Source organism: Anabrus simplex, chromosome 1, assembly GCF_040414725.1.
Source record: "Anabrus simplex isolate iqAnaSimp1 chromosome 1, ASM4041472v1, whole genome shotgun sequence".
NCBI classification, from domain to species: Eukaryota; Metazoa; Arthropoda; class Insecta; order Orthoptera; family Tettigoniidae; genus Anabrus; species Anabrus simplex.
In genome coordinates, this window is record NC_090265.1 from 43,793,559 (window position 1) to 43,807,092 (window position 13,534).

At 46.8% G+C, this 13,534-nt stretch overlaps 1 protein-coding gene across 1 annotated transcript in view; it reads left to right on the plus strand.

Moving 5' to 3' along the window:
* LOC136860776 (glucose dehydrogenase [FAD, quinone]) overlaps positions 1–13,534 on the plus strand; it is a 207,923-nt gene continuing 194,389 nt past the window's right edge. Inside the window, exon 1 of the mRNA XM_068225453.1 lies at positions 1–78. Coding sequence (XP_068081554.1) covers positions 37–78 — 42 coding nt within the window. The 5' untranslated portion in view covers positions 1–36. The remainder of the gene's footprint in view (positions 79–13,534) is intronic.

Consider the following 13,534-nt stretch of genomic DNA (forward strand, 5'->3'; position numbering starts at 1 on the left):
GCTCTGCGGATCTTCCCTGGGGTCCGGCTTGCTGTGATGGTGCCCCTGCGCCACATTTATTTATTGTCTCCCCTTTCGGTATGTACAACACATACCTTCTATGATTACTTTTCTATATAACTTTTCTTCTATGGCCGAAGAGCTCCATCGTTGAGCTGATGGCCCGCTTCCCCATTCTGGGGAAGAATTGAAATAACCTACTTTATGTTTATATGTTATGTTATTCTAATTGTTTAGTTTTAATTGAATGCTGACACATACAAAACACACCTTTAGTGCTCACATGGCTATTATTGAAATCGAGACTCCTTACCGCTCCTTACAAGCATTCGCTTTGCTTACAAGTTGTGCAGAAAAGAGGGTGCACAGCGAGGAATCCAGGTGGCCGAGTGTTGGACTCGTATACGCTACTCGAAAATGTTGAGACACGGCCGACTGGATCCCTCGTTGCGCTCCAGCTAGGTAGAGCGACGCATCAAGTCGGCCGTGGTTGAGAGAGCAGAGTGATCACACTAGGTATTCTATTCGGTAAAGCTTCCGTACCCGGTGTGCGAAAGTGAGGTTAGACATAAAATATGGCGTGACACGGGCGACGTCATGTAACACTCGGGAGGCTTGCCAACTTACGCATTCTTAGTGGATTTGCAAAGATAGGTTAGAGCTGCTAAATTACATTTTTTTTCTTGCCGTGCTGGCAGTATGCGCCGGGGCCATAGTTAAGAGCCTCTCGAATGGAGATGCAGTGGGTATGTGTCGTACATACCATGAAAGAAGCTGTGTAGTAAACTGGCGCAAGGAGACCGGGCCAACAAGTAGGACCCCAGGGGAGACCCGCAAGGCACCCCGCACAAGCAAACCCCCGCGAACACCAGAGGGAAAGGGTTGAGAACTTTATTTATTATTGGAGCAAAGCATCTCGGGCGCGCATTTCGCAAAAGATAATGTTACATAGCGTGACAGAGAGTTACATTACACATACTGAGCTGGAGAAATAAGGGGGCGCGGGAAGTAGTTGGAGGCAGGAGGAGGGGAGTGTTGTGAGAGAAGGTGGTACAGGGTGATGGTCATGTTGGTGACGGAAGTGGCGAGTAAACGGAGAAGGTCCAAGATCGGGAGGGGTGGTAGAAAAAGTATGGGTGGAGGAGCGGGGACGTTGAGGGGCGGCGGGGGTGGGGTGGGTGGCGGGACCGGTGGTGGGCGAGGAGAAGTGTGGGGCGAAGAAGAACGGACATGGCGGGGCGGGGAGCGGGAAGGTCCCACTCAATAAGTTCTTCCGCGGAGACGGACGCCGGTGGTGATAAGCTGGTCAACGTCGGCTGGAGATGAGAGCTGAAGACGGACCATGAACGTGGGGCCTTGGTCGTTGAAGATCCGAAAGGCTCGACGGGTCGCAACACCAGCCAGTTGAAGTTCGGTCTGGATATCCTGTTCCGGGATGGCCGGGTCGATGCTACGGACTACGCAGCTCAGAGATGGGTGGAGAGGCGGTGCTGCCGCGTCGGGCGTGGTTCTACGCCGTGTAGCTGGAGCCGCAGAGGTGGGAGCTGAAACGTCGACAGAGGGAAGCAATGGACTCGGGAGAGAGGCAGGTAAGGAGATGGGGGGAATAGCCATGATAGGAGAAGAGTGGCTAGTCGTGGTAAGTACTGGCGAAGTAGTCAAGGGAGTGGAGGGAGAAGTAGTGAAGTTGGGTGTGGTTTTGGTAAACGTAATGGAGGTTGGGGTTAGTGACGACGTCTGGCGAGATAAACGGGGTTTAACTGTGAGAGGAGGGCCTATAAGGGATCGTAGGTCACGGATGAGAGAATCAGGAGTTGGAATCACCTCGTGCCGACGTCCAGCGATGATGGCGCCATCTGCGATTAAGTTCTCCACTTGGGCTTGTTCCCGGAAGAAGGCGAGGACGTCCGGTGAGGTCTGGCCAGAAGATCTGTCCTGAAGCCGGGCAACTTCCCAGATTGAGTGGCCGTGTCCATCAACTTCATTACAAATGAACCAGTCGGAGAAGGACATGTCCACGCTTTTGATGAGACAGGTGTACATGGTGGCGGATAGGCGACAACCAACTAGGCGTCTGCCCGTTTGATTGTTCTTGGGCCGACTGAGCAGAGAAGAGCGCCACCCAGCCGAAAAATAGCGTGGAGGTGTGAAAAAGAGTTGTCACCGAAGCCCTGATCGTAGTGTGACCGTGTATGACGTGAAGGTAGGTTGTTGTTTCAATGTTTTCATTCCCCACCCTGAAGGGGTGGGGCGGGCCACCTAGAGGGTGTCGCCATCTCTCTGGCCAGGAGAGATGACGGGGTTGAGAAGAAGTGAGAAATGAGGGAGATGGAGAAAATGCGGTATGAGTAAGTAATGGAGATGAGAATAAAGGACGTGTCGGTTATCGAGTGCTTTGGTGACAGATTTACAAGGACAGATGGGCTATATGCGAGGTGTGGAGGTTAGAGCGGTGTGCTTGGATGGAGATGAAAGGTTAGAAGTTGGAGGGTAGCGGTGAGATTACAAAGGGAGGTAGTGAGGAGACGAAGGAGTTCGAACGTCGGAAGGGTTGTAGCGAAGAAACTGGTCGCGGGAAGGGGCGGACATACCGGTTGACGAGGTTCGAAGGCTGGAAGGGCTGGCCGGGGGCGACGAGACGTGTTTGGAAGGGAATGGCGAAATGGTAGGGGCGGTGAACGAGAGGGTTCCACTTTATACCGATGGCGGTAGATAGTTGCTCCGTTTTGAATAAGATGGTGTACGTCGTTGGCAGTTGGAAGGTGTAGTCTGACTAGGTATGTGGGACCAGAGGCGTTCTGAATCCTGGACGCACGGCGGGCGGGGACACGAGCTGCTTGAAGTTCCCGGAGTATTTCCCGTGATGAAACTGTAGGGTCGATGCCGCGAAGTACACAGCTAGGCATAGCTGTGAATGATGGTGGTAGCTGCGTTGGCTATGATAGAGACTCGGCGGTTGCTGCGGCGTCAGCGTGTGGAGATGGTGGCGGTGGTGGTGCGTGGGAATCCAAGACGTTCGTAGGGGGTTGCTCGGGGAGAGATTGTGCGGGAAGTGAAGTAAGAGGAAGGGATGATATCATTATTGACGAAAGATGGCAGGTTGTGACAGTAGTGGGGGGAGTATTGAAAGGGGTAGAGACTGAAGTCGTAATGGTGATGGTGGTGGTGGTGGTACTGGTAGTCGTGGGGGAAGTGGAAAAAAGGGGCAGTGACTCTTCTTGCGGCGTCCTGGGTGGAGAATCAACTTCGGCGAGCAGGTTGGCAGGATCTACGTTGAGTTGGGCGATGATGTTCGGAGGAGCAGGCTCCACTTGGTAAAAGCGTTGATGGATAGTAACGCCGGTGTCGAGGAGACGGGTCACATCGTCCACTCTGGGGAGTGGGGAGAAAAAGAAGAACCTCAGATGACCGTAATCCAGTAGTGCCGTCCAACAGCCTGCAGGCATCGTAGATGGGGGCGCCGGTTGAGCGGAGTTCGTGATAGATGTCAGTATCGGTGAGAGCGGGATCAACACCGCGGAGAAGACAGTTGTGCATGGTGGTGTTGGGAAGGCTGAAGTGAATATAGCCGACTTTCAATTGTGGTGTCAGCCTTTGTGCTTGGGGCTCGGCGAGGTGCGAGTTATAGGTGAGACGTCACCCCGGCCGAAAAAAATACGGTATCGATGTTCTCCTTCCTGAGAGTCGTCGTTTTGAAGGGAAACCAGAGCTGGAAGGTAGGCTGCTGCTGGAAAGCTTTCATTCCCCGCCCGAAGGACGGGGCGGGCCCCCTAGATAGTGTTGGAAGGTAGGATCAAGGACCAAGGGGGATGTTTTCATTCCCCTCCCCGAAGGGGAGGGGCGGGCCACCTAGAAGGTTACGCCTTCTCTCTGGCCAGGAGATTTGGCGGGGTTTGGGGATTTGATGGGGTTTGAAGTTAAGAAGGAAGGTAGGTTAACTTAACTTAAACAAGTTATTTCATTCCTCTCCTCAAGCAAGAAGGTGCGGGCCATCAGCTCTACTAAGGAGCTCTTAGGCCGTAGAGCGGGAAAAAATGGAAGAGTTAGAGACCGAAAAACTTAGGTGTGTGTCGTACACACCGGAAAAGGAAAAAAGTGAATGAAGCTGGCGTAAGGGCACCATCACAACAAGCCGGGACCCAGCGCGAAGCCCCCAAAGAACCCCGCACAGGCAAACCCCCGCGAACACTAAAGGGAAAGGAGAGGAGAATTTTATTGAGAGTAACGTATCTCGGGCGCGCATTACAGAAATAGAGCGTTACAGAGAATAAGTACAAGAACATTTACATAGAGTGAGGCGGGACGGGTGGGGTGGTGGGGGAAGGTATAGGGAGAAGGACACGGGTAGAATTGAAGAAGGAGATAGTAGAGGTTAGTGGTGATGTTGGTGACTGAAGTGGCAAGGAGACGGAGAAGTTCCAGGATAGAGAGAGGCGGGAGGCTGGGAGGGGGCGGCGGTTGGGTGGGTGGCAGTGGAGAGCGAGAGCGAAAAAGGGAGGGGCGGGGAGGAGAGCGGACGGTGCGGGGTGGGGAGCGAGAAGGCTCCACACGATAGGTTCGCCGGTGAAGATAAACGCCATCGGTAAGCAGGCGGTGGACGTCTTCCTTGGTGGGTAGCTGCAGGCGAACCATATACGTCGGGCCTTGAGCGTTGAGGATGCGGAAGACGCGCCGTGCCGGAACTCCTGCCTGGTGAAGATCGTTCAAAAGGTCGTGTTCGGCAATAGCAGGGTCAACGCCACGAAGAACACAGCTGAAAGTTGTAGGTCGTGTAGCAGGCGCGGGATCGCCAGACTCAGGTGTTGAGGCCGGCTGAGCAGTTGTGGCGGTATCCATGAGCTCCGTAGGGGGCGGGGTGGAACTGGGAACGGTCGTAGTGAGGGAGGAGGGTGGGGTAGACATGATGGGAGATGGATGACTGAAGGTAAGAGTGGCAGTGGAAGAAGACGGGGAGAGACGAACAGAAGTAGTAACAATGGTGGTGGTAGTAGACAGAGGAGGGGTAAGAGGAGTAACAGAAGGAGTAGGGGGGGGGAGCCGTTACAGTGAGACGGAAGTCAGGATCGGAGGCCAGTTGGCGCAAAATATGGTCAGGAGTAGGAAGAGCTTGATACCCGCGATCAAAGAGCAGGAGGTCACCACGGACGACGGCATAATAGGCCAGTTGTGGATCGCGGAAGAAGACCACAATATCTGGTGAAGGCTGGCCGGAGGAAGCATCCTGAAGACGAAGAACCACTCGAACGTCGACCCCTGAGTGACAAAGCCATTGACGAATTGCTTCAGGGGAATAATCGGTGTCCACGTTCTTAACAAGACAGGAAGAAGACATGGCGGGAAGGTGACAGCTAACAAGGCGTCTGCCCAGTTGTGCTTTTTGTGGGGCGGCTGAGGATGCGCAGAGGTGAGCGCCACCCAGCCGAAAAAATACGTGGACAGGCGTAGCGCGAGATGAGTGTGTGTGTGGGAAGGTAGGCTGCTGCTGGAAAGCTCTCATTCCCCGCCCGAAGGATGGGGCGGGCCCCCTAGATCGTGTCGCGATCTCTCGGGCCGGGAGATGTGGAGAGAACAGTGAGATGTTTCAAATGAAAAAGAGGGAAAAACGGTGTGAAAATTTGGATGAATGGCTACGGGGCTGAGGTTATGAGGGTGTGCGGGAGGAGTGAAATATTTAGAGGAGTGTACCAGGCTGTAAATGGAAACTGAGGAGGTGCAGGATCGCCGTGATGTTATAGAGGGTGGAAGTTAGGAATCGCAAGATGTCGAGTGTTGGAGCTGATGTTGGGAAGAAACTGATTGGTGGGAGGTGAGGGTAAACTGGTGGAGGGGGTCGATATGGAGGGTGTGGCCGGGTGTGACGAGGGGCATTGTTGGAGTTATGTAGAACAGGTTGGGGTGGTGAAAGAGATGCCTCGACTTTGTAGCGATGGCCAAAGATGTAGACTCCATTGGCGATGAGATGGTGAACGTCGACGGCAGTAGGGAGGTGGATGCGGACCATGTACGTCAGACCGGAGGTGTTCTTGATCCTGAAGACTCGACGGACAGGTATGCCTTCTGCTCGAAGTTGTTGCAGGATGGCTTGTTCTGAGTGAGCAGGATCCACTCCACGGATCACACAGCTATACATGGTGTGGCGGGACAGTGATGACTGCGATGAGGGTGGTGCTTCTTCGGCGGCGTTGAAAGACGAAGAAGACGACGGTGCTGCAGACGTTGCGGGAGGCATGTATGAGGCATGACGTTCTTCAGGTGTTGAAGGAAGAGGGAGGGAAGAAGCCATTATGGACGCAGGATGACTGGTTGTAACCATAGTGATGGGAATAGGGGAGGGGTTGAAGGTTGATGTTGTAGTGGAGATGGTGGTGGTAGTGGTAGTTATCGGCCATGTAGAAACGGCGTGTGATGTTGGCTGGCTTGACGGCGTAGATACCACTTGGTGCAAGGCAGCTGGTAGGAAGTCTCCTGTGGTGGCGCGACCGTTGCAGGTGGAGTAAAATCAGTGGCTATGAGCTGATCCAGGAGTGACGCAGGAGTAACTTCCACACTATGGAAGATGTGATGAATATATACGCCGTTGTTCAGGAGGCGGCAGACGTCGTCCTCTGTGTGGAAATATAGAAGAACATCTGGTGACAGTCCGGAACTGCTTAGTAGTCTTGTGGCCCAATGAACTGGAACGCCTGCATTACGGATTTGTTGGACGATGTCGTCATCTGAGAGAGCGAGGTTGACGTTACGGAGTAGGCAGGTAAGCATGGCGGGGAGGCCGACTACCAACTAGGTGTCAGCCAATATGCTCTTTAGAGTCGGCGAGGTAGCTGAGGTAAAGATGTTGAGCCACCCGACCGAGAAAAAATTAAGGAGTAAGGAGTAGTTTGGATGTTCCACTCGGAGATGTCGATCCTAGCGAGTAAATCCCCCTCGGGAAGGTAGGATCTCTCCTTTCTGCTACTTAAGGTATCGTTGCACATCATTCTTATATGATTTTTATCATCCCTAAGTCTGCATACCGGGTACGGAAGCGGTATCTTCTATTCGTCATGGAATGGCGAAAATGATCACAGTTTACTGTGTGGTCACGGCATTGCCTCCTCGATATGCATCCGATGGCTGCTTCATATCAATGAGGCAGTGGATTACGGACCACTGACCGCTTTCATTGCGTTCTCTGAAAGTTCTTTTCAAATCCCAAAGACGGCAGCACATATCGCGTAGTCCGTGGCAGTGGTTAATGAACAGAGCTGTTACTCCGGCCGGGAGTGGTTAATTGACTAACCGCATGGCGCTGTTGACAGTCGCACATGTAATGCACCAAAGAGGCGACTAGAGATGAGCTTAACCGATATTTCAGTATATCGGTGACAGGCGTATCTGTGACACAAACATATCTGTGACTTTTATCTGTGACTCAGTCACAGGAAGGACGAGCATACGATTATCGTCACGGGTCGCGGTTAGAGTTGAGCTTAAACGATATTTCAGAATATCTGTCACCAGCGTATCTGTGATAGGCCGACACATACAAAAATACTGTATCTGACTTTTATCGGTGATTCAGTCACAGGAATAACGAGCATATAATTATCGTCACGGTCACTCTTTGGTCGCGGGCGGCCATTATGGAAATACTTTCTTTCTTTCTTTCTTTCTTTCTTTCTTTCTTAATCTGCTTACCCTCCAGGGTTGGTTTTTCCCTCGTAGTCAGCGAGGCATCTCGCCTCTACCGCCTCAAGGGCAGTGTCCTGGAGCGTGAGACATTGGGTCGGAGGATACAACTGGGAGGTTGACCAGTACCTCGCCAAGGTGGCCTCACCTGCTATGCTGAACTGGGGCCTTGGTGGGGGATGAGAAGATTAGGAAGGATAGACAAAGAAGAGGGAAGGAAGCGGCCGTGGCTTTAAGTTAGGTACCATCCCGGCATTTGCCTGAAGGAGAAGTAGGAAACCACGGAAAACCACTTCCAGGATGGCTGAGGTGGAAATCGTACCCACTTCTACTCAGTTGACCTCCCGAGGCTGAGTGGACCCCGTTCCAGCCCTCGTACCACTTTTCAAATTTCGTGGGAGAGCTGGGAATCGAACCCGGGTCTCCAGAGGTGGCAGCTAATCACACTAACCACTATACCACCGAGGCGGACTATGGAAATACTTCTAGTTGAAATGATGACAAAGTCGGGTAGTATTTTTCAGAAGATTCGGGACATTAGAAGTGGGAAAAAATAATATTCACACTTACAATTTGAGTTTTTTCTTTACGTCGCACCGACACAGATAGGTCTTATGGCGACGATGGGACAGGAAAAGTCTAGGAGTGGGAAGGAAGCGGCCGTGGCTTTAATTATGGTACAGCCCCAGCATTTGCCTGGTGTGAAAATGGGAAACCACGGACAACCATCTTCAGGGCTGCGGACAGTGTTCGAACCCACTATCTCCCGGATGCGAGCTCACAGCTGCGCGCACCTAACCGCACGGACAACTCGTCCTTTAAATCTGAGGTTTTAATAATCCATAGGGAAAAGGTTGTTAACATGATGTGCAATAAATTAACAAGCGGAATTTGATTACCCTTGTCGTGTCTCAGGGATACCAATTATTTACAGTAGGCCTATTTAATGTAGGTTGAAAAAATAAAAATACTAAAAAATAATAAATTTATGAACTTAATACAAAGCTTCCTCCCATATACAGGGCTATTCAGCAAAGTTGTCCACCTCAAATAACTTGTGAACGGTTAAAGATATTGACATTTAGTTTTCACTTTCAGTAATGGTACCACAGGGCTAATAATCGGACTTAAAGTATTGTGACATGACGTTAATATTTTCAGGGATCATGGTACTAACTTCGCTTTTTTTTAACGGTACCACACTATTTTATAGACATAGCCTTAAATCTACAAAGAGTACAAAGCCAGCACCGTGATTATTTTGAGGATCGGACTAGTACTTCTCGAAAAAATATTATATATTCAAACATGCCTCTTTTGCCAGCTGAAGATTAATCTGTCTGTTCACGCTGCGTATGAAACATGAGCTAGCTAATGGCATAGAGTTGCTAGACAGGTATTCTCTGTACTGTGCTCATAAATACACTATGATAAAATGTATGATTTAACACCCTTAATATCGCAGTAGGTAACGGGTAAATGAAAAATGGATATAGACCTTGAGCTACAGCGGATAACATAGCCTAGTGAGCATGATCCAAGTACACAATTTAAACGATATTTTGTCACAGATACTTCCGTGACAGCATATCTGATATATCGGTGACAAAGTAACATGATGTGATTTATCGATCATCTCTAGAGGCGACACAATATAGGCTAACTGAGCTCCTGTTAACGTATTGACCGACTGAGGAACAACATAGGCCTGTACATTGGATTTTTTAATCTACTGCCAGCTCTGTGTGAAGACCCAAATATTTTAAACACGCGACACCATTCTCCTACATCTTCTCTGATCTGTCTAGATGATGATGATGATGCTTGTTGTTTAAAGGGGCCTAACATCTGGGTCATTGGCCCCTATCTGTCTAGACCAGAGGTTCTCAAACTATTATGAGACTGTATCCCTCCCTCATGGCTAAAAGGTCAATGTACCACCACAAAATTCCCTAAATGATAGGTTTAAAATATGAGTACCTGGCTAATTACTGAGGCATTTTTAATTGATTATGTTACGGAGTATCGTGGATGTGCAGAGGTGAAAGAAGGTGCGGGGGTGAACAGGTCCCAAAATACGAAATTAAAGTTAAGATAAAATTTAACAAGGTTATATTTTCTTAGCAAAATCAAGAAATAACAAGAATGGCAGGTACAGAGTAGCAAGGCAACAAATGTACAATTACAGTATTCACAGGATTTGGGCTTCGAGCCCCGGACTCACAATTCTTGAGCAATTAGCCCAACTTTACCCAAAAACAAGATTCGACAAGGCAGAAGACCCCAATTATGTTCAGGAGCACTTGCTCACAATTACAAAATAAAGCCTCCTCGAGGCACCCAAAATCAATTTTAAAAGCGCAATCCGCTCTCAAAGTTTAAGCCTATCAAAGGCCACACCAAACTCGACTTTCAAGCTGTCCTCCAAGGACACAGACACAGGAGTAAAAAGATACCCAACCTACTGAGGCCTATTAAGTGAAGAAACAGAAATATTACATGGCCTCGACAATACCAATTTGAGAGGAGGCGAAGCTGCACTCCTAATACATTTTGTTTAAAACCTACTTGGCACTAGGCCGTTAATGCAAGGGCTAATCCCATACTAAAGAGGTGACTTATATGAGAAGACAATTTACATTACGCTAGAATGGAAGAAACGGTTGAGAAAATAAGTTCACCTCAAAGCAATATGAGTGGGAGCTCGAGAGGGTTAAGCACTCTCTATCCCAATTTATAGTTTAAACAGATAGAATTGATACCGAGTGTCTTTACATTTTAAGGGAAAGTTATATGGTAAAAGGCTTTGGACCTGCCCGAGAGTTAAACTGCTGAGCTAGCAAGAAAATAAGTTATTAAACGGCCATTACCTTGGGGATGAACTGCTGCCCGAAGAAAGAGGCGCTTCCCGCCCCCTGCTATGTACTTTACACACTGAAAGATGTTACTGAAGAGGCGCGGAGACCCGAAAATCAGCAGTTTATAAACCCTCGCGGAAAGTTCGAGGCGTTTCAGGAATGAGAACACCCTCCCACAAGAATTTTATTGGCTAGGGTTAAGCAACATATCCAAGTTAAAGAAGATACACCTGATTGGTCATAAATTAATTAAAGAAATTCGGGATTGGCTAAATTCAAAACAAGGGGAAAGGGCAGGGTTATACAGCCAACTTAAACAATAACAGAAAGAAATTTAACAAGGAACAAACTTTTGAACTGAAATTTTTTCCAAAAAACAGTTCTTTCACTTCGCACTAGGGTGCACCATTGTAGTCCTTCAGTAGTGCCATCCAGAAGAGAATGTTCGCACTTCTTACTACAGGCAAAACAAAATACATCGAAAACGACCCAGTTCAGAAACTTCAAAATTTACAAGTAGGGACATCTTCTGAGAAACTTGAGAATTAACACAGTAGTTAAAGTTCAGGTTTCCTCCAGTAGAGGAGTTCCAACTGGCGCAAAGTTTGAATTAACGGCGCGGGGGTGTACCGCCCGGTACAGATTATAAATTATTATTTTAAATACATATCGAAAATAAGAAGAGATTGTGAAATTAAATACATTTTTATAACACATCACAAGGAATTGAAGAGTTTGTGTCTGTATCAAGTATAATACAATGATAGTCTAATAAAGAAACACATGATACGCTGTTTATACGAAAGTTTAACAAAACGCTAGAGTTTAGCCTCAACAGCAAATTAATAAATAACGGTGAACAATTTTCGACCTTAATAACATTTCAGTGGGATGAGTGTGCCAGTATGGCGTGGCACTGTTCTCTGTAGTCCAGGTCGAAACTTTCAAGCGAAGCCTGGCTCCATATAAACACATATTTACTTCCATATTTCAATTTTTCTTCACTTTTCCCCTGAAGGCTTTTCGCGTACCCCACTGAAAGTCTCAGGTGTACCCCTAGGGGTATGCGTACCACAGTTTGAGAACCGCTGGTCTAGAATGTACTGCAGTCTCCTTGAATCATTCCTTCCGTAACATCTATCTTCTATCTATATATATAAAATGAGAGTTTTGTCTGTACATTGCTCAGAATTTGAAAAGAATGGTATTTCTGCATCGGCCATGTCCACAGTAACAAGGAAAAGCACCTTTTTACTTTTCCGTAATTTCTGTCTGTCTGTCTGTCCTTCTGTCTGTCTATCTGTATGTATGTACACGCATCACGAGAAAACGGCTGAAGCGAATTTAATGAAAATCAGTATGTAAAGTCGGGCGATGAACCGCTACAATCTAGACTATAATTTATTTTATTCGCGCTGAGTGAAATGGTAGTTTAGAGGAAGGCCTGACATTTTATTCTCAAACATTTATGTTATAAGTAGCCATGTCTTAATGAAAATTGGTATGTGAAGTCGTGGTAATAAGTCGATATAATCTAGGCCATCAATAACTGTTTTCACGCTGAGTGAAATGGTAGTTTAGGGGAATATCTAAAATTTAATTCTCAAATATTTATTTTATTAGTGGTCGTATCTTAATGGAAATCGGTATACAAAGACGGAGAGTAAGTCGCTACAATCTAGGATATAAATAATTGTATTCACGGGGAGAAAAATTGTAGTTTAGGGGAAGGCCTAAAATGTAATTCTCAAATATTTGTTATTAGTGGTCGTTATATTAATGAACATTGGTATACAAAGTCGGGGAATAAGTCTCTATAATCTAGGCCATCAATAATTTTATTCACGCTGAGTGAAATGGTAGTTTAGGGGAAGGCCTAAAATGTAATTCTCAAATATTTGTTATTAGTGGTCGTATCGATAAATTTATATATATAAAATAAGAGTTTTATGTCTGTACATTGCTCAGAATTTGAAAAGAATGGTATTTCTGTATCGGTCATGTCTACAATAACAAGGAAATGCAATTTTTACTTTTTCGTAATTTCTGTCTGTCTGTCTATCTGCTGTATGTATGTACACGCATCACAAGAAAACGGCTGATGAGAATTTGATGAAAATCGGTATGCAAAGTTGGGGAATAAGTCGCTATAATCTAGGCCATAAATAATTTTATTCACGCTGAGTGAAATGGTAGTTTAAGGGAGGGCCTAAAGTTTAATTTTCAAATATTTCTGTTATTATTGGTCTATGTTAATGAAAATCGGTATGCAAAGTCCGTGTAATAAGTCGATATAATCTAGGCCATAAATAATTGTATTCACGTTGAGTAAAATGGTAGTTTAGGGGAAAGCCTAAAATTTAACTCTCAGATATTTGTCTTATCACTGGTCGTATTTTAATGAAAATCGGTAGGGAAAGTCGCGAAATAAGTCGCTACAATCTGGACTATAAATGATTGTATTCACGCAGAGATAAATGGTAGTTTAGGGGAAGGCCTAAAATTTAATTCTCACATTTTTTTGTTATTAGTGGTCGTATTGATAAATACTACATAACTAAAGTTACATAGCATTAAATTTCCGATCATTTATGTCTTATGCATTGTTACCGTACCGGATAAGACCACAGAGATATTCAAGGATTTAGATTTTTGTTACGGAGTCCGTACTACCGCCGAGTCACGAGAAAATGTGTAAACAGAATTTAATGAAAATCGGTATGTAAAGTCGAAGAATAAGGAACTACAGTCTACGCTATAAATAATTTTATAAGACGCCCTAATATCACAGAGTCGAAAGAAAACTAAATGTGAAGGCCTACAACATAGAATGCTCATAAAACTGATCAACAATAACATTACATTGACCATTGTTTGTTGTGATGTGCTTTGTGTCTTCTGTTGCCACTCATCTATAATAGATAGGATTACTGCTGCGTAACCAATATTTTTAAAATTTTGCTTTACATTGCACCGACACAGATAGATCTTACGGCGACGATGGGATA